The 21578-nt window shown below is 43.2% G+C and overlaps 1 protein-coding gene across 2 annotated transcripts; it reads left to right on the top strand.

Annotated features, from left to right (window-relative positions):
* Positions 1-4872: 4872 nt before the first annotated feature.
* ywhag1 (3-monooxygenase/tryptophan 5-monooxygenase activation protein, gamma polypeptide 1) lies at positions 4873-16148 on the top strand. Of its 2 annotated transcripts, none has more exons than XM_031753197.2 (2): positions 4873-5137; positions 14087-16148. In XM_031753197.2, exons 1-2 carry the CDS (start codon positions 5051-5053, stop codon positions 14741-14743), a joined length of 744 nt encoding a protein of 247 aa, XP_031609057.1. In that variant the 5' UTR covers positions 4873-5050; the 3' UTR covers positions 14744-16148. The 2 variants fall into 2 exon arrangements, with proteins under 2 accessions (XP_031609057.1, XP_031609058.1); XM_031753198.2 differs by lacking the exon at positions 4873-5137 and adding an exon at positions 12503-12639.
* Positions 16149-21578: the final 5430 nt, after the last annotated feature.

Here is a 21578-nt window from a genome sequence, read left to right as displayed (position 1 = left end):
GGATCTTTCCCCTTAACCTTGCACGCTCCCGTGACTGTGGTGATGTGGAGCTGAGTAGGCTGCCAACCCTGCGGTCTTGGGCCGTCAGTACCAGGGAGGACTCCGGCCTGTACCAAGGAAAGCGTGGATCCAGTGTCTATCAGGGCTCTACAGGTGGTGCCGGCAAGGTCACAGTCCAGATACAGTCCCGTGCCTGGCCGAGCCGGCCAACCCGCAAGTGTGATTCGGAGGACAGAGTGGTGGCAGGGGCAGTTCCTCCGTTGTGCCACCCGCCTTAGTTTAACGGCAGCTGGGGTGCCAGGCTTTGTGGGCTTGGTGCTGGACAGTAGCGTGCGATGTGGCCTGGTTCTCCGCACCGATGGCAGTTACCCCTGGATTGGCCTCCTGCTCGTCTATTCCCTCGCCGAGATCGCCAGGGTGGTGTGTTGGTGGTTTGGCGGGCCTCTTCCTCCTGGTCGCTCCTTTCATAGTCTGTTTGGCGCACTTGGTGACTTATGCCAGGGCTGCGTGCACCTGGGCTGAGCACATGCTCCACTCTTTCGGCCTCAGTTAGAGCTGCCACCAGGGTTTCTGGTGCATGCAGACGGATGTGCTCTTGTAGTCGTTTTGGCTGGAGACCCCGGACAAAAGCCTGGAGAGCAAGCTCTTCTTGTGCTGCAGCATCAAAAGCAGGGTACCCTCTACGTGCATATAGATGTAGGTCGGCAGCATAGGCACCCAGACTCTCCTCTTGTCTCCGTGGGCGGCTAGCAAGTTTATCTCGGGCATCATCTGCATGTGTACGGAGGCCAAACCTGCTCTGCATTGCTCTGGCAACAGCAGGCCAACTTAAACGCTCTTCTGGCTGAAGGTCTGTGAGGATCTGCAGTGCCCTGCCTTCCAGGGCGAGGGCGACTTGGACAGCTGTCTCCTCTGTTGACCATCCATTTAGCTGAGCAGCCAGCTGTACCTGGATAAGGTAGGTCTCTGGAGGTGCTTCCCCATTATAGCGTGGCAGCTTCATGCTCCCCCGGACAGGAGCCCCTGATGGCAGCGGCGGCTGCACTGGATCCTGGAGACAGTTGGCGTTGTCCCCCTCGGCTGCCAGCAGTGAGGGTGTGCTGCTCCCAGGAATCACCATGAGTGGAGGCTGGCTGGCTGCTCGTGGTCTTGGAGCCTGCAGCATGTCTTGGCGGCCCCGACAGCTTCCCAGTGGGCAGGGCTGTGAGGTTCCATCTGGTAAGCCCCACAGATCTTCCACTGCCTGGCTTGCTGCTGCCCAGGGCTCTCCCTGCTTCTTCGGTCTGGCTCCATTCACTGCTTCCAGGCGAGTGATAAGCTCCTCAATCTTCCTCAGCTCCTCTTCCTCTTTCAGAATAGTGGCCATGCTCTTGGAATCCCACTTCTGACACCAATGTGGCATACAGAGGAATCTCAACAAAGAAGCTCACAGAGAGATTGAGCTTGCAGTTCAACCCCAAACTGGTAGGGGAGCTCTTTATTAAAACACACACACGTACCACACCGTGCTACAGAGGGTCAACAACCACAAGCCTGAACTCACTCATGGCACCACATTCTTTCACCAACAATAACTGTCACTGAAATCACACTGCAGCATAAACACAACATTCAAGGTAACAGTTAAAAGTAATGTAAACATAAGCAATAAAACTAGAACATGAAAACAGCAGCACATGTCCCAAGGCATGATGGGAGAGAACCAGCCGCTCCCCCAACACGCCACAATATTATCATGCTTTTTACAACTACATGAATGTACTATTGCTGTGTGATTTATTACTTTTACTGAAGGTTACTCGCCATAGCAATACCAACTAGATTTTTAAATCTTAATATAAAATGAGTAACAGTAGGGTGGACAATCGGTAAGGCTGCACTTTTTGCAGCGATCTCCTATAGAAAACTATTCCGCGCGTATATAAAACAGGTCCGCGGCTCCGAACCGTAGTAAAGGGACCTCTGGCTAATACGTCGGGTTCCGTGTCGGCTCATAGCCAAAAACTAGCTTTACTTTGTTGTCTGGGTCAACTTTGCTAGTGAGAGACAGAGAGAGGCGTTGAAAGGCTGCGCCAACGGAACTTATTGTTTCGGAGAAAAACACGACAAAAGTGTACAGCCGAGTCTTAATAGCTTACTTACAACTGGGCTCGCCAGGCACTCTTTTTGGCTGCAGTGCCCCCGCGACCCGGCCTCGGATAAAGCGGAAGAAGATGGATGGATGGTTATTATTATATTTGCATGCTTCCAGCTCCCGTTTCTGCTCGGTGACAGCTCCTACTTTTCCTTTTTCTCCCTCCCTCGCTCGCAGACAAATAACGGGTATGGCAGTCCATTCTCCCTGTAGCACGGACTACACTGCCCATGAAGCTACGGTCTTTAGGTCTATGCCTGTAACACTCTGCCTATTGCCTTCATATTAAATCATTTTTGTGAATAATTTTTTAAAATATTTCTTCACGTCATTATGCGGCCGCAAGCAGAGGTGACATGGGCCGCGAGATTGAGACACAGGCATTAGAGCCTCTTAATGTGTGTTTTGTTTGGGGCGTGGAAACCAAAAATAGAGAGGGCATAGCCGAACATATGAAACAGGAAAATACCGCCGTATAATCCCTTTATTTCAGCAAAGTAACTGTATTCTGAATACCACCTTTTAAAACGGTAACTGTAACGGAATACAGTTACTCATATTTTGTATTTTAAATACGTACATGTATTCCGTTACTCCCCAACACTGTTGATGCAAGCTCATAAGCAGTGGCGGTCCTAGCCTGTTTGGCGCCCTGGGCGAACACTCCCTCTGGGGCCCACCCCCACCCCCCCGCCCACACCCACACACACACACACACACACACAAAACATGTTAAGGATTGTACATTAACATAAAACTGTTGTCCACACACACATATGAAGAGAGAGAGAGAGTATGCATAGTATGCAAACGGCTACCAAACAGCCATCATAATTCGTCATACAATGAGAACAGGACAAATCAACAATTGACAAAGACTAATTAATATTAAAATCTGTAACATAATGTATTGTTTGGAGTTTAGTCTGTTACTGTTACTATTTTTACCATTTCTTCTTGGGGCAACTGTAACCCACATTATTTCCTTAGGGATTAATAAAGTATTCTGATTCTGATTGTTTCAGGATGACCTGCCATTATCCAATCACACATCTGTTTACCTGTATCATTTGTTCGTTTCTCCTCCTCTTCTTTTCTCTTTTTTCTAAACTGAGCACCTGATGGCTTTGAACTTTTCTTGTCCATCTTCCACTGGTTTTAATTTTGCACTCCAGTATGAACACCCATCCCTCAACCAGAGGATCACCACAACATAACCTAACAGACCTACACCTTAGTTCACAGATTAACTTTGTCTAGGGTGTATTTCTGGGATTTCACACAACCCAGGATTCAAATCATGAATACATAATGGGCTTGGATTTACAACATTATGAATGAAATGTGCTCTATTTGGAAGCAGCAGGTCTCCCTCCCCTTTCGACGGGTTATGTGTGAGACTTTAAATCCTCAAACTGTAAATTATAAATTTTAAATTGTTATTGATCCCTTTACCCCGAGTCCTAAAGTGTATATTTATTTTCTTACTCTACTATATTTATTGTTCGTTTATTTGCACTGCTGTAACTGGAGCCTCGTCGTCTCGTCTCTCTATATACTGGACTGTATGTAGCAGAGATGACAATAAAGTTTACTTTGACTTCAGCAGCGCGCAGGCGCACCGAGGGCTCTCGCGCTCAGTTTTTGTGTATAGAATTTCGAAAAAACATCGGTGCAAATTATAAGTCTGTATCATAATGTCCGGTGTTTTCGTGTTTGTTGTTTTGTTTTTATTTTGTTTTATTTTGCGAGTTGGTTATTAGATGCTGCTCCAGCCAGCCAGAGAATCCCCCACCCTCTCCTCCCTGTGCCGCAAGCAGCAGGCGCACCTCGCAAACGGAGGGCGCCCTTACTCCCAGCAAATGGGCGATAGAAAACCGATCGGTGCCTATGACATTCCCAATATGCGCTGGCTGCCGTCGGGGCAGCATGAGTACGAGCATTTTTTTTTTTATTATTATTTTTTTGCCGATGCCCGTGATGCCGCCCCCCATCACGATGCCGCCCCGGGCAACCGCCCGTGTCGCCCGTATCTAAAACCGCTACTGCTCATAAGATTGGGGAAACCTGCAGTCAGCTGAGACTGAAGAAGTCACTTGGATGAGTGACGTTTTCTCCCACTGAAATGGTACATCCAGATGAACAAAATCAACTTTTTGGGATCACTTTTATAGATACTGACATTATACAGCTAGTAACCCTGTACACGTGTATGGAGAACATTAGCTGTATATAGGAGTATAACAATATATAATGAAGAAATATTGCGCTGTGTCACACTCTACTTTCTTATTTGACTGCAGGTTAGGTTACTTAAGAAGTGACAAGGTAGAAGGAAGACCCTGGCGCCCTTTTAACCCATTTTGTGTACAATTGAAGACTCTGTGATAAACAGAGTCTTCAATCAGTCTTTTTAGATAATGAAACAAAGCATCTCTATTAGATAGGGAAATTAGATCAATTAGGCCCTTGTTATAGCTGCTTTTGTGTTCTACTGGTAGTTTGCACTTTCTCCAACCTGACAATCAAGCTCTACTTTTGGGATGAAAGATCCATAACAACGATGCACTCTGCATAATAAAAAAATATCATCTATCTTCTTTTCACATTTGCAGTCTGACCAGCCCAAGTGTAGGGCAACGGGCTTCACTGTCAGTTTCTCCAGGCTGCCAGGGTCGTTACATCACTCTGCGAGGACACGCCTTTTTGGGCGGTGACGCAACCAAGGAAAAGCGCTCGGAGGGGGAGGGGTGTCCCGTCGGCAGGCACACAGACAGTAGGCAGCAGCTGCAGCGACAGGACCCGGCGCTGTTACTCTGCACTGAAAACATTCACATTACGATTTTAGCTCCGAAAAACACACACACGCACGGGCAGGTTTAGAAACACTCCACACACGCACGACCTCTTTCTAAAATGGTAGACCGCGAGCAACTGGTGCAGAAAGCCAGGCTGGCCGAGCAGGCAGAGAGGTATGATGATATGGCAGCTTGCATGAAATCGGTAAGTAGGCTTCCTTTGTAATGACCTTTCTCTTCTCTTTGTCATTTTCTGTCATAAGTAACCTCAACAAGCTATCTCTGTGTGTGCGTATGTGTGTGTGTGAGAAAGAGATAAATGTTTCAAGGCTGTACAGACCTAACGGTGGGGCAGGGGACTGTGCCTGTGTGTCACAGCACATTTGGGCTTAAGGGGACAAGCCGAGGACAATTGATGTATGAAACTTATGATAAAAGATCGCATTTGTGAGGAATGCACGTCCGTGAGTATGATAGGGACAGGCTGTAAAAAGATTTGGGCTACATCATTTTGAAGAGCGCCGTAAGGCCCGGGAAGCCTGTGTTCACCGTTCACACAGCAGATATATCAGTGAAATCGATCACATACATCGAGGCTCAGTGAAAATCGGTGATTTACAGTAAATCGGGGAGAGGGGGGTATCGGATGGGTGCTGTAGTGGATTGTGGTCGTCTGAAATGCGGACTGTCTGATCTTGGGGCGGTGCCTTTTGCCAGGCTCCTTCGTAAGCGGCCGGGCTCCCCGGTTGTAACAAGAACAGAGAGAGAAATGAGTCGCAGAATGGCGATAAGAAGCCACTGAGTCATCATCTGTCTGAATCAATCATGGCTTCACAATCAAAGGGATCCCGATCGACAGATGCGCATATTGTCTGGGAGCAGAGGACGAGCTGGGTTGGTACCAATGATGATGAGAGTGACATCGCAGCCTGCTCTGGCGGGCGGTCGTGTTCCGGTTTAAACCACATAAAGAGCCCTCGACATAGTGTGAAATATCCCCTTTCCCCCCCTCCTCCATCTCGGGCACTGTCTCCTCTGCACATTTGGCGCAGTGAGAAGGGGGTAATGTTGGCTGAAGGTTGGTCGCAAATCGATTTGCGCAGAAGGGGCGCACAGAAGTGTATTCACCTTTCAGACGTGGGTGTCGGTGGACGGACGGCTTTCCAGAATCATCCATTCGGTAGATGTCATATTGCAGCAAATGCACACTCGCGTGAGCGTGATGGAGGCACCCGTGTTCAATCGATGCTCCAGTAGCAACCGCATCCCTGCGTCCTCGACCTCTTACAGCAGGTTCCCCACACAGAGGCGTGCCGCAGCATCTGCCAGGATGCAGCACAGGTCCAACCGTAGTGCACCATTTCACGGGCAGTGCATCTCACAGCATCAGGGCAGTCTGAGCCATCTCACAGAGAAATGGAAGTCAGTGAATGCTGGGTTGACCTGGGCTCCTTTATTTAAAATAACGGCCATAATATCCTCATGGAGATTATGGCTAGTGTCTTTTTTTGCTCTTAAGGTAAGCGATAAAGAGTTTTCTCGTGTCATATTTCTACATGATCATAGTCATATCTGTTATGGCCGGTTTCAGTTAACAGAGCTGCTTTCCATTCATGGTCTTCATCTCCAGGAGTCAACTAGTAAGCTGTCAGGGTGTTTAAAAGGCCATGCTGCATGCTGCTCTCCAGGACCGGCCTGTAGTGGCAGTTCCAGAGAGGGGGGCTCCACCCCTTCCCATTTGTGCCGAGTCAGAGAGTGAGAGAACAAGCTGCCCCTCACCCAGCCTGTCTCTCTGCAGCACTGAGCAGTGGGGTGTGTCTGCTGCCTCGCCCATCGTTTGAGGGGAATCCCTTGCCACTGCAGGCATAGCAACCGCCCTGGTGGCAACAGAACCAAATAACCAGAAGGACGGAGCACGACACGGCGTGCGTCCCCAGGAGGATTTGTCACGCTTTAAGCTAAGGAGCTGGGCCCTACCAGAATGAATGATATGGTTTATGGGCTGCTGTTGGGAGTTTTCACCACTGTCTTTAAATTGGATTACAGAACAGCATGTCCCAGCTTCAGTTCTGCTTTCTACAACATGAATAAGTTATTACTTCAATAAATCTAGCTGTTGATCTTTAAGAAATTAACCATATCCAGAGAAGTTTATTTCATTAATTGAACGCTGGAGCAAGAGTTTTAGTGTGACTTACATCCAACTAAAACATCGCCACAAAAACTAACCGAGTCTCCCTAATTTGACAAAAATATGATAATCACAGATAATACAGTAAATCTGTGTTAGCAATTTGACATCTTTTAGGATCTCAGAAATCCTCCTACCAAAAATGATGTAGCTAGATGTTGTCTCTGAAACTATTTTCTTAAATGTTTTAACCTAAGTGCTACCCTGATCCAGAACTACCACACCATGTGGATGTGGCCCGTCAGAGTCACATAGCCGAGACAAAAAAATCTTTAAAACAACACAAATTACAGTTCTTGAGTCATGTTGAAGTCCTCATCGATAACAATATGCTACAAACACACGACACAGTACCCGGTGTTACTCTGCAATGGGCACCTGTGTTTTGTAATAGTGACAAAACCCCTGTTCCACTGAAGTACAGAAGTTTTTCACTGTGCCACACAGTGACTCACACAAAGAACAATATGCAGAGCTGATAAAACTATTACATCATAACACCAGTAACATTACTGACATTTAGCCAGTGATGGCTAATCTATTAAAATATTAATTAATAATTGATTAATAGATTACTTAATAGAGATTACACAATGAATGCTACATTTGAGGTAATTTTCTTAACCTGTTTTCATACACGGGAAATATTAATCTCTTTGATCACTTAAGATGATGTTAATTCACACATCCATTCAAGTCTGTATGTTTTTGCAGAGCGAGAATTCTGTAATCAGTCAGTCCAATACATCTTCAATCAAGATAAAAATTAAAATTTCTCAGCTGACCACTGTCAGTCCGGAGCATACCACATCAGCATGGTGGAGGTAATTTTATGGCATGGGCACAAAGCCAGTCACTGGTGTTGATCGATGATGGTGATAGGTGCAGCAGGGTGTTTTTCAGTGGTAGAGCATCTCAGGGGAAGAAAATCTGTAGTTTCTGTCTTAAAGCATTCACTGACTACAAAAGATTATTAAAGTATTAAACATATCCCATTTATAGTTATCTGCACAATTAATTTGAAAACCTGCGAAAATGGAGGAACCGTGTATAGAAATGGCCGTAGTTCATAAACTGTTAATGGAAGCAACTGTACTCATAAGACATGCACATCCAGTAATGTGGCTGCACGAAGCCTGAGCCCTGTGTTGCTTTCTAAGTGATCAGTAAATGTTAATCGGTTTGATTGCCGTCATAACTTTTAAATAGGAAAGCGTCCGCGGTGATCAGACAGACATGAAAGAGATTCAGACTCCGTGAAATTAATGAAAACAGGGCCCATGTCTGAAAGGGGCGTCAATCGCTCTCTCTCCCTCGCTCTGTTTCTTCTGCTTTCTGTTCTTTTTAATTCAGAGAGCCAGCTTCTGTCATGTTCACTAAATGTAAGCGGTGACCATCCTGTTTGGCCCAAAAGTTTTGTAGCTTCAATCAGCTCAGGCGTCATGGTTGCTCAAGTTTATGGACTTATTTGCCTTTTTCTTTTTCATTTTATTTGCAGATTTGCAACGTTGATCCAAAAGACCTTGCCATCTTTTGTTTGAGTTACATAGCAACAGCGGCTAAGAGGCCGGTTTACTGTGTATGAATATATATATGTTTATGCAGTACGTGTTTCATAATCCTGAGAAGGCAGGCAGCTAGAGCTGCTGCACTTTAACACACGCATTTAACCAAGTCACCATAGGTCGTTGTACATTGTGTTGACTTGACCCCATTAGTTTGAATAAGCCTCCTCCCTCCACTCCCCCCCAACATAACACACCCTGTTGGTGAGCTTACTTCTTTGTCTTAGGAAGTGCATGGCACAGAGAGCCAAGACTTCCATCATACTTAATAAACTGAGCCCATTATTCCCCATTCAGTGCATTAGCAAAAATATTGTGCTGCAGCTGCTCCATACATTGCGCCTCAGTTTAATATGTAATGACTATAAAAGCTTTTGCTGTTCGATAAACAAATCATGGTTAATAACAGTGGGTGCAAGACAGAGCTCTTCAAAGAGGTTAGGCTGCAAAGCTATTTTTTTCCTCAGAAACAATCACCTGTTAAATTACAGATGTTTTCTATTCAGTATTTTCTGTACCTGCAGCAGTTGTAAGTAATCCTGAAGAACCAAAGATTGTGTGGGGGCAAAAATACATTCTGTTTTGTGGGTGGTGAGCACTTTCACTTTGGGATGAGTGCAGAAATACAGCGTGATATACAGTATGTCAAACTGACACGCTGTTATTACGGAACTACCAATATACTGTAAATGAAAGGAGGCTGGTCCATACAGGCAGTGACAGTTCCGCCTTCTGTATTTCTTCAGAGATAATAGAGAGATCAAAATATATAAAGAAGACTAATTGGTTAACGTGACTATTACCGCATTTCAGTATCATTTATAACTTTACAATAACAATAGCAATGACTGTCAATTTCATTTCATTTATATACCACCAAATCGCAGCAACATTCACTTTAAGGCACTTTAAATTGTAAGGTAAAGACTATACAAAATAGAGAGAAAATCCTAACAATCAGGCAAACCCCTATGAACAAGCACTTGGCAGCTGTGGGAAGGAAAATCTCCCTTTTAACAGGAAGAAACCTCCAGCCGAGAGGGACAGACATCTGCCATGACACGGGTGGGGGTGAGGTGAGGCAGAGACCAGAGTCATGTGTAATAGAGTAGGTATTTAATTATAAAATTATGAAGCATTTTTCTATTATTTAAAGGATTTTTCTGACTGTTTCCTTTTTCCCCATTTTCTGCTAAATGACCAGCAGTAAGTTACTAATGGTAGCAACAGTTATGTTGTTGCAGCAGCCCTGATGGACTGTTAAAGAAATGGAAGGAAAAGATTTGGACCAAGGTGCTTGTCAGGGAAACTGACGGAGAGCGCCGCTTCTCTGGTATACCTTCAGGCCTCGATCTGTGGCTCCATCACAGCTGTCAAAAATGATATTCCAAAAGTCTGATCTATTTACCGAGGTCAAAAGTATATATTTTTTAAAGTTTTTTTCCCCCTAGTTTTGCCTCTTAATTGCAGTCAGTATTTGCAGTAACATAATTATCATTATTATGTACTTGGGTACTTATTACAAAGAGTCTGACTTGTCTAAACAGTGGTAACAAACCATGATAGCACAACTTTCATCTTCACAGAAGGTGTTTTCCCTCAAATACACAGGTATCTGTCCCCCTGGACGTTTTAAAAGGCCAGTCCCTTCAAGACAAAACGTGATTATGTTCTGGATGCTGCCTTCTGGTGACACTTTAAATTCTTCTCCAAAACCCTTAGTGGTTGCTTTTAATCACTGCTTATGTTTTACATTGAATGCAAGTAGAGAGAGGTAACAGGGCACCATTGGTGTATGGTGTATGCCACTACATCCATCCATCCTGGGTTTATACCGGTAAGCCCACAAAATGTTTGTAACTCACCATTTCCTGTTTATCCTCATTTTGTAGTTTTTGCTTCAGGTCTTTGGCATAGAAAGTGTCATGTTCTTATTCTTTTTCTTTCGAGGGTAAGAACGTACTCCGAAACCTCAGTCCAATCATGAACGTACCCACAGTCATCTCGGGACACTCATGGATGGCCTGAAATGAGTTTTGACTCACTGTTGAGTCACAAAGACATTATGAAAAACGCCCACCGTACCTACCTACATACACTATAATCAGGCTTATTTTACAGCATCTCAGAGCTGTTCTCACATTAGCACCAGTGTGTGCAGTTCAACAGCTTCTTATTATCTTGATGTTGACTTTTCCCCACAGACGTGTGACAAATGGAGAGCAGGGACATAAAATGCTAGAGCATCGTAAGGCCTCTCGCTGACACGCCTACCCCAGACCTGTAGTATAATTTTTTTTTTTCTTCTAAGAGCCATTATTGCTCTAAGAGCTTTCCAGAGTTGTAAAATTGCCTCCTTTTGGTCCGATAAGCCTCCATACACATTAACCAGTTACACAAACCAGACTTCTAGGATCACGTTTCATCACCCGGTGCTTAAAGAGACATACCACCACCAGGGCAGCGCTGTGTGTTTTCGTTCAAAGTTCCTGTTCACCTGAAGGTGTTTATAGTCATCATGTCGGCGTGTTTTTGCTGTTAAACTGTAGAATGAATCTTGTATGGCGACAGAGTCAGTGTCAGTCAGCAACACAGTTACCAGGCCTATATTTATAATACTGACCAGGAAAGACTTTCTTGCCTGTGTGTGTTTGTGTGTTCTGAATTTATGGAAACTAGATGTGTAACCTGTCTAGGTTACAAATGATGATCATCATCATAGTGATGGCAAATGTCATATTTGTAGAAGAATTACTGAAGTTGTGTCTTTACTGCTTCAACAACCTGATGCGGGTTATTTGTTGGGGATTTAATGGCCCTGAAATGTATGAAGACTTTGGAAAGACGACAGGCCAGCCCTATTAGCACCAATAATGCTATCAAAGAGGAATGTTATTCTCTAGTAATTCCACACCATGATCATGCGTCTTTTGTCACCTTTGAACACCTGAGACGACTGGCAGTTTCATCCCGTAGATACATTTTATTTATATTTTTATTTGATAAGCCATTACTCTGTAATAATGGGCATGTGTATGTGTGCTAGTACCCAATTAAGCCAATTTTTTCCTTCACTTTTGGTTATGCTGTGTGTTGCCTGTTCTGTGACTATAACAAAGAAGCCCCAAATTACATTAATTAGTGTTTGGCATCCCTCCATCCTAGTCCGTAGCCTACATACTTCTTATTCCCATTTTTCTTATTCCTTTTGCATGATCGATTCTTTTTGTGTGATATAGCTGGATACAAACATTAGCCATAATTATGGAAAAAAAAAATTGTCATATGCAGGAACATAGTAACAAAGAGCTACTTGACGCTCCCTCGTCACTATTACTACTGAGACCCCTCCCACCACCTCCACTTCTTAGCACCAGGCTCTTTGTGGCTAAATTGGCTAACCTTATTCACCCTGCCAATGACATCAGGTGGTCCATGGCGCCTTTGTGTTTGCCTGCTTGAAAGAGGGTCAGAAGGGGGGGTTGTCACATCAGGTTAGGGGAGTTATGAGGGAGAGCAAATGAGCAAAGGAAAACACAGAAGTAAGGCATGGGGTAACAGGGAAAATGGGAATCTGTGGGAAACCTTAGATTGCAAGCCATTAAAATGGAAATGGAAGGTTTGGGCTTCAAGTTAGAACCCAGATTCTACTTGGGCCCAACATCCTCACCGCCCCACAGCTCTCTCTGTGATATTAACAGCCACACGGAGAGTTGTCAAAGAGGAAGTTATCGATTGTTCTGCCTGGCCTTTGTTTGCATTAACACGCAGTTGTTTGGGACTTTGACTGCCTTGTGTAAGGACGAGTCACGAGAGAGCAGGCGCGATTGATGAGCTTTATGGGTAGACAGAGCTCCATTGTCATCCCCACATCCCAGCTTCCGTCAGGGCTTTCTGATCACTGTGCAGCCTCCTGAAACAAAGACAGCCATGTTTGTACAGATGGATTGGGTAGGCCTTGTTTTTCTGACTTCTCTGCTGCTCCAGCACTGACCCGCTCTTGCTGGTTGCATTCACTGTTGGTCAGATACTTGTATACGCTAATTGTAAATTAATGGGATGAAGAAGAGTGTCGAGGGTGTGTTAAGGAAGGACTGATGGGCAGAAGGCATAAGAACAGGGAAAGCTTTCTCCTGTTCTTATAAGTAGGATCATTATGTTACTCTCTATCCTTTTATTGTTTCCCTGTCTTTATTCTTTCACAGTACAGAGGTCTCAATTATGACAATTGTAATGTTTGTCCTGTGTAGAAACACTCCTTAGCGAACAAGATTACACCTGTAAAGCTCTGCTAGTGGAACAATTGCATACTGATGTTTAGCTTTGCCATAAAAACGTAAAGCTTGACGCTATGATGGCACAATAAAACAGTATGAGAGATTATTAAAATAGCATGAAACGCTAATGGAACGCAAAGTTATTGTTATTCCGAGCAAGGCTGGGTTACATCACTTCAATTCAGGCTTATTTATATATTTATCTGCCCTACTGACTTAAATTGATATTTAAAGTGCTCTGCACATTGTTTTGTTTGTTTGTAACTGTTTCATCTGATGTAATGGGAGAAAGGAAGGTTTATGGGGCTGTCCAGAATCCTTTGGTCAGCGTTAATGTGTTCAGTAAACCAGTCGCCGTCCTCTGACCCTTCATGAAACAATTACTTAACGTTTTGTTTTAACCGTTTTTACTCATCGTTAACATGCTGTAGCTTTCACTACATCATCAACCATTGCAGCATGCTGCCCATGCTGCAATGGTTGCCTTAAAAGTTGGTACAGAAAAGACACTAGTAGTCCAAAGAAATTTCTCTACAACTATGAGTGTTAAAATACACAAAATCTGTCTGAGGTTTCCCTATTTGTATGCATAGAAGTCCCATCAGTTGTATGGTGACCAATGTGGTGTTCAGTAAAGGCATTGTGAAGGCCTGCTCACTGTGATTGGTCACTGCCCCGCTGCTTTGTTACGCTCACGAAACTGTTCTGTGCTGAAAAAGAAAGTAACAACAGGCTTTATATTTAGGAAAGGTCTGTAAAGATGCCTCAGCTGCACAGTCTCTGTGGGATATAAAGGATTAAATCCTCCAGCCAGACACAGGCCTGTCAAAACCAAACAAAACCAGCTTTCAGAGCTGCTGATAGCCAATGAGCAGTTACCTCACAGGGTGATGTCACATGCTGGAGGCGTGGCTTCACTTGCTAATTGCAGCGGCTGTAGTATTGGGGTGTAGTTGGTGGGCTCAGTCTGAACTCGGCACTTCCTGGCATCTTGTGACTGTTTTAGTTTGACAAGTGAACAAATAATCAAGTTTTTTACTGTTAAAATTATATCAGCTGTTAAGTCATCTTCATATACTTGAAAAAAATCCATCAACGCATTTTCCTTCTTGCTTTTCCAGGTCACAGAGCTGAATGAAGCACTATCCAACGAGGAGCGGAACCTCCTCTCTGTGGCCTATAAGAATGTAGTTGGGGCAAGGCGTTCATCCTGGCGCGTCATCTCCAGCATTGAGCAGAAGACATCGGCTGACGGCAATGAGAAGAAGATTGAGATGGTGCGGGCCTACCGGGAAAAGATCGAGAAGGAGCTGGAGTCTGTCTGCCAAGATGTGCTCAACCTCCTCGACAACTACCTGATCAAGAACTGCAACGAGACGCAGCATGAGAGCAAAGTGTTCTACCTGAAGATGAAGGGCGACTACTACCGCTACCTGGCCGAGGTTGCCACGGGGGAGAAGAGAGCCTCGGTGGTGGAGTCCTCTGAGAAGTCCTACAGCGAGGCCCACGAGATCAGCAAGGAGCACATGCAGCCGACCCACCCCATCCGCCTGGGCCTGGCTCTTAACTACTCTGTCTTCTACTACGAGATCCAGAACGCCCCAGAGCAGGCGTGCCACCTGGCCAAGACCGCTTTCGACGACGCCATTGCCGAGCTGGATACTCTCAACGAGGACTCCTACAAAGACTCCACTCTCATCATGCAGCTGCTACGAGACAACTTGACGCTCTGGACGAGCGACCAGCAGGACGACGAGGGAGGAGAGGGCAACAACTAAGGAGTCTAGAACCTCATTCTGCCAAAACAACACAAACACGCGCGCTCACAAATGATGACAAAAATAATAATAATAATAATAGTTAAAATGTTCTTAGAAATTTAAAACAAAAAAAAGAGGGAGGGTGGGTTGGGGAGGGGGGCGGTGGAACCTCGGCGGCCTATTGAAGCCGATGGTTGCTGACGCGGCTGCAGTTCAGAAATAACCTACAGTTAAAGAAAAAAGAACCCCCTCCTTGATAGCCTCTGCAGCATTTGCCAAAATACCACTTTTAGATGCAAGAGGTATGCCATTGATCACAGTGTGACCATCAGGTAATGATACCTTCATACTGGCAGAGATTGGTCTCATCGTGCAAATGAAGTTGAGCTGTCTTGCTATATTTGGCGAGGGAGGAGCATTCAGAAAATTCAGTTTCGATGTTTGAGCAGCAGGAAAAATGAAGTAACCTTGAATGTCACAGCCTTTCTTGGTGAAAGAAAGGGAGGGGGAGAGAGAGTGAGAGAGAGGAGCGAGCAGGTGGGTTGGGAGATGAAGACGAGCTGTTTTGGGGGTGTCGAACTTCATCGCGTAAAAACGTACTGACATCTTTAGTTGCACCGCCCGGGCCCATGGTTGTTGAGTGAAAAGCAGGTTGTCTCTGTTATTGATAACAAACAACAACAAAAAAATTTTTTTTGTTTGCTTATGTCAGGTATGTGTCCTGCTCAGTCACACAGTCATACTGTAACTAAAACTACAGATTCATAAAGTAAACTTAGTGCAGCTTGTCCCTCTCATGTGCTGATGTGCTTTATTGAATAAATTAACTGTTTTTGGACACCCAATTCTTATTGTCAGTATTGTCGTTACTACTTCTATCGGCTCCTTTATTTCTGAGGAAACTATTTGATCGAGATAGCGAAAAATACCATCAATTTTCACCTTTAGGTAATGCTGTCTTCGAAACAATTGGCAGGGTCTGATCTGAAACGTCACCTGGAACCGAGCATGATCTGTGGACAGAGAGCACATGCACTGTTAAAGTGGAAGCTGTAAAAGCAGACGTGAGGTTTGTGGGTTTACTTTGTCTTCAGTTTCTTCTTGGTCTAGAAAATGCACTTGATTATTATACTGTTTCTTCAGTGTAAGATGATAACTGCTCCAATAGTCTCCATAATACAATCTTGTGCATGCTGGTGATGTATTTATACAGTAGCTTCAATTTATTAACTTACTGTAGATGTTATGCATTCATATGAACATGGAATTACTAGACCTTAATCGGATTATTTTCTATTTATTTCTTTTTATTGCGATTGTTAGTTAGACACATTTTAATCTGTGTTTTCTTTACTCCATTTGCTGAAGTACGCTATACCAAAACAGTGATTGTTAACAATAAATTGATCTGTTATGGACATCACTATGGTGATATGCAATTCTTGGCAAGGGGGACTAAAAGCAGAAGGCAAATTAGCTTATGATGTTTAGCCACTGACCAGCACAACACAGGCCGATGGATTCATGTTTCATTGAGGAGACACCGCATATTTGGAAGCTTAGCAAAATTAGGTCATAGAGAATGGTTTTTTTTTTTTTTTTTTTTTGAGCCAAAATTCAATTCAGTTTCATTTAAATAGCACCAAATCACGATAACTGTTGCTTCAAAACCCTACAAAATACAGAGAAAACCCCAACAAGCGACAGTGGGGAGAAAAAACTCCCTTTTAACAGGAAGAAACCTCCATCAGAACCAGGCTCAGAGACAGGCAGCCATCTGCTGCGACTGGGTGGGAGCTTAAGGGGAAGGAGACAGGATAAAAGACACACTGTGGAAGAGAGCCAGAAATTAATAATAACTAGCAGAGCGGACACCTAGCAAACGGGTACCAGCTCCAGCTGAATAACTGTTGTTAAATTGGCCATTTTAACTTGGGACTCTATGCTGATTGACTCACTCTTAGAGACAGCCTCAAGTGGCTGCAGTTTTGGCCACTCTAGCGTTACCTTCATTTTTCATTCAGCAACCCTGAATTACACAAGCAGAAGAAGAATGACAGATGAATTTATAGGGTCTGTCTCTAGAGGCGTCTTTTTTCATTGGTTTTTTTGGTTTTATAGAGCCAAGTGGTGACAGCACCCATGGTCCTCAGTGCATAGCACTTTCATGCTACATTATTATTGCTTTTAACTGAAAGCAGTTCAGCTTTTGGAGCTCCACTTTCCTAGCCAATGTCGCTGTCGTTAGAATGTCAACACTTAAATACGGTGAAGTTGAAACTTTGAACAAGATGCTGTTTGCAACCTAGCAACAATGAACACTTGAGAATATCTCAGAAATTTCTGAGGACACCTATAATATTAATGACTGACTCTTCAAACTTCAGAATCTTTACAAAATTACATAATTCTTTAGCCCACACATATCTGAGAATACAGCTCCAAGAAAGTATTAGATGTACTGGTACTGATCCTGGTTTCCTGGTATGAAACACAACACAGCCCAGCAGAAGTCTTTTCCCCTGAGTTGATTGTACAGACGTTGGTGTGTCTGCAATGAGATACCTCAATTATTTTATAGGCTGGGTTCTCAAATTTACTTGTGAGCGATTTTAGGCTTTTTGTGATATAGTCCATGTTGCTCAGTGCTTGTCTAGGTTCACTACAGATATCTAATGTGAACTGTACTGATCAACCCAGTTATTTTACAGATAAAGTGCAAACAATTCATGCTAATCAGACCTACAAATAGTAGATAATCCACAGTATGGACTCGCATACACACATATCTACACATATCTACAGTATCTACAGCGAGGACATTGGGATGTCATTCGGACTGGATATGTGTGGTCAAATGGTTGAAAAGAGAGGGAAGGTGATCTGGACTGAAGGGGTGGAGTTGTCAGAAGGGAGAATAGCAGATGTGCAGGAGGGCTAAAAGTACTTGGCTATCCCACAGGCCATTGAGAATCATGATAAAGATGCACGAAGGTCAGTCACAGCCAGATACTTCCAGAAGTTAAGACGGGTGCTGCGAGGCTAGCTGAACAGTAGGAAAAAGATGCAAGCCATTAAAACACAGGCCCTAATAGTCATCAGTTACCCAGCTGGAAAAATAATCCAGCCACAGGAAGACATAGATGCCACTGATTTCGAGACACAAAACCTCCTCACAATGCACAGAGGTCTCTATCCAAAGTCCAGCACCCTGAGGCTCTATGAGCAATGGAAAAAGAAAAGGTGAGGGTTAGTTTTAGAGCCAAAATCCAGGATGATAAATGGAGCATTCAAAACACATCAGGGAGATGAGCTGCTTCAAGAATGCCTTGGGCAGGTGAAGATAGACATTGATGAAAAAAGGGAACCAACATACACAATTAAGCTTCTGCTTAGGAGGTGCCATCAACACGTAGAGGAAGCGCAGATATCAAGACATGCTACCAGTAGCTAAAAAGGCTGGCTTAAAGGACAAAGCAGAGGCTCCGATCATGGCAGCACAAGAACAGGCCCTTCAAGCTGTGACAGCATACAATGAGAAGTACTACCAAGTGGCTGGGATAGTTTACAAAAACATCCGTGCCGCATATGGACTAGACGTCCCCAAGTCCCGATGGGAGATCTTCTGTTAGAGGTCCAGACAGACAAGCGGCTGTCCCAACCAATAAGAGATAGTGGTGGTTGATATTTCCCACACCCATAAACCTAAACTTCTCTGTACTCTGTTATGCCGACACTTTATTCAGTTTATTCACTTACAGTTACTTATTCACTTATTCAGTCACTTTAATTTTAAAACTGTGTATATACTGTATATTCTGTGTATTTATTATCTCATTCTTATTGCCTGTTTATACCCTGTCCTTATCTTTAACGTCATGCTGCTCTGTTGTATCTTAATTGCCCCTTGGGGATAAATAAAGTCTCTCTGATTCTGATTCTGATAAGAGCAGAAGACCACAGACATTGGTACACATAATACCAATGTCAGTATAAGTTTCTAATCATTAACAAAACACTGAGTGAACAAGAAAACTGCTCATTTATGCAACATTGTTGTGTCCAGGATTTTTTTTCCCCCTGCAGGTAAGTTGGCTGATATATCACATTCTTTCTCTCTGTCTTCTGTCTCTCCAAAAGACTCTCCTCATTAATCTGACGATGTCAATCTGACGGGAAACAGTGCTAATCAAGAATGGCAATTTGTCAAATTAACATCTTCAGTCACGTAAGGAGAGGTAATTATTGGAAACAGCTGGTGAGTGCTAATTGGTCAGAAGGCAATCAACACCGGCAAAATCCTACACTGTTGCTGTGGAGAAGAAAAAGCACCCCACCTGTTCATCAGTGCACTAATCTGAGGTCCACACACCTGATGACAAGATCATTCATTTAGTAGAGCATCATTAACCAAGTCTGGGGTTTTTTTTCTGTTGCTGAAATGCACATTAGATTTAGAGCATGAAAAGACTACTGCTGGGTTACAATGCAGAGTGAGTTTTATTGTACTCTCCATCCCAATTAAATGATTCATAGACCTGTCTTGTCATGATCTACACAAAGGAGCAATGAACTGGTTTCCTTTTCAAGATTATGTCACAGATTTTCTCAGACATTGGAGAACCCAAAATTTTACTAGTCTAGATGCTTATTTTGTAGTCTACAAAGACAAAGCTGTTACACTAATACCACAGGATCTACACTATTTAAAAGATGAAAAGCTGTTGGACATGAATATTTATGATTTATGCTGTTAATGCTGGCCTACAGTAAATCTAATATTCATGTTGTGAGTAATTTATTGCTGCCAAACCCTACAGTGATCCATGGGTGCTACTCTTGATTGTATCTTATCAATGCTGGACTTTGGTCCATATGTCTATCATAATAACATGTCAGTGTGTACACCTTAATAATGAACTCATTGTATTGGGCCACATCTGTGATGATGATAGCTGAATAGAATAGAATAGAATAGAATAGAATAGAATAGAATAGAATAGCTCTTTATCTTTGTCATTGTTGCAAAAACAAAGAAAGGCAGTATGGCATCTCTCCATGTGTGTGAAATAAGTAAGTATTTACACAATAACACAGACAAATTTACATTTACACAAGAAAGATATGTACAAGTTATACATACACCCATGCATGCCTGACGCAGTTTCCTGAAGAAGTACAGCCTTTGTTGTGCTTTCCTTACCTGGTGGGGAAATGTTTGTGGACCAGGTAAGGTCAGCCGAGATGTGGACTCCGAGGAACTTAAAGCTTTCTACCCTTTCTACCTCCTCCCCACCAATGTAGAGGGTGGAGTGCTCAGATCACTTTGTTCTTCTGAAGTCGATTACCATCTCTTTGGTCTTGGTTGTGTTCAGATGCTGGTTGTTGTTTTCACACCATTGCTTCAGATGCTGAACCTCCTCTATGTAGGCTGATTCACTGTTGTCAATCTGACTGATTTATCGTCATCAGTGTAAAGCCTTTTTATTGTAGATTGTATGAAGCTGATGTCTTATAGTTTTGGTAAGCTACTGTAAAGATTCTGCCAGTGACCTATTGGTGCGTGTCTTTTTTTTCTCGTCCAGTTTAAACTTTTTTTTTTCTAAATATTCTACCCACTGTATGATATCCAGCTGCATTATTACTAAACTAATATTCACACTCTAACAATATTAAAATAGTAAACTCATGTGCTTAGCATTTACATTTTAGCAGAGTTAGCAGCACTTCTAACAGTAACAAGTAGAAGCTTTTTTTTTTTTCTTGTTATAAAGGATGGCTGTAACCAGGGCTTAAAATGTACCGGAATGGACCACTAACCACATCATGTTAATTTTTTCATGTAGTCATGGTGACAATGACTGATCATGACTGATGACTGATCACATGATTATCTAGCAACCACTGGAAAAATGAATATTCTTTAACCAGATGTGTGTGGTTCCTGGAGGCTGATGGCTACAAATCATTCATATTCATATTCATATTCATCATATTTATGTGGTCATAGTCTGAATAGAAGTGATGGACTTAATTACGAACACCATCCAGCTACATTTTTATTTTTATTTAGAAGGCAAACTTTTTCCATTTCTAGTTTGCATTGCAGTTTTTCAAGTTTTATTACAGCTGGACTAGTAATTGGAGAGTATTTGCAAGAAGCATGAAAAGCTACAATCAGGCATGGAAATCTACAACTAAAGCAATTACTAGGAACACTAGGAAGTTTTTTGGTTCAGCACCTTCTTAACCAATTTCACCCAGCAAAATAACATCCCAGAACCACAGCTGGGGATACACATTTTTCCCAGTGGTTGTATCATATCCAATATAGCAGACAGCACTCAAGCAATGCGCGCAAGATAAACCTCAATAGTCATGCATTTTACTGCAGAATCTGTTCATTTTGACTGTGTCGCAGTCTGACAGTCAGACTTCTAGTAAATGCCTGAACATACTTCCTTAGTAAAAAGAAAATGACATCCCAAACCTAAACACTTCCCCTTTTCCTTCTCATTCCTGTGATGTGTTCATGGTACACATCTAAATAAAGTTGAGTTTCAGAAGAGAAGTGAGCATAAAGGTAACATTATCTTAAGTTATGTTTTTGTGAAACATCCTGAAATCAAAGTATACTAATCTTGTGTTGCATTCAAAAGTTGCATGAAAATATAGTACGAGGCAGTTTAATGCCCTATGCTGAACTGGTACAGAGCAGGTTGTGATACTGGTGGCCAGTTAGATCAAAGGTAGCAGACAATAATTTTTTGTTTAAGTTTATGAAGCTGGTTAGATTCAATTCTACGGTTTATGTTGACTTTATGCACCTCAAACATGGTCCTTTCACCTCATC

Source organism: Oreochromis aureus, linkage group 10 (assembly GCF_013358895.1).
Source record: "Oreochromis aureus strain Israel breed Guangdong linkage group 10, ZZ_aureus, whole genome shotgun sequence".
Lineage (NCBI taxonomy): Eukaryota > Metazoa > Chordata > Actinopteri > Cichliformes > Cichlidae > Oreochromis > Oreochromis aureus.
This window is presented reverse-complemented; position numbering and strand designations above follow the sequence as displayed.

What these genes read in the sequence shown, in the direction of transcription:
- ywhag1 (XM_031753197.2), top strand. Translation starts at nt 5,051, where the DNA reads ATGGTAGACCGCGAGCAACTGGTGCAGAAAGCCAGGCTGGCCGAGCAG. An exon ending in TGGCAGCTTGCATGAAATCG is followed by an intron (nt 5,138 to 14,086) that starts GTAAGTAGGCTT and finishes TTGCTTTTCCAG; the next exon opens with GTCACAGAGCTGAATGAAGC.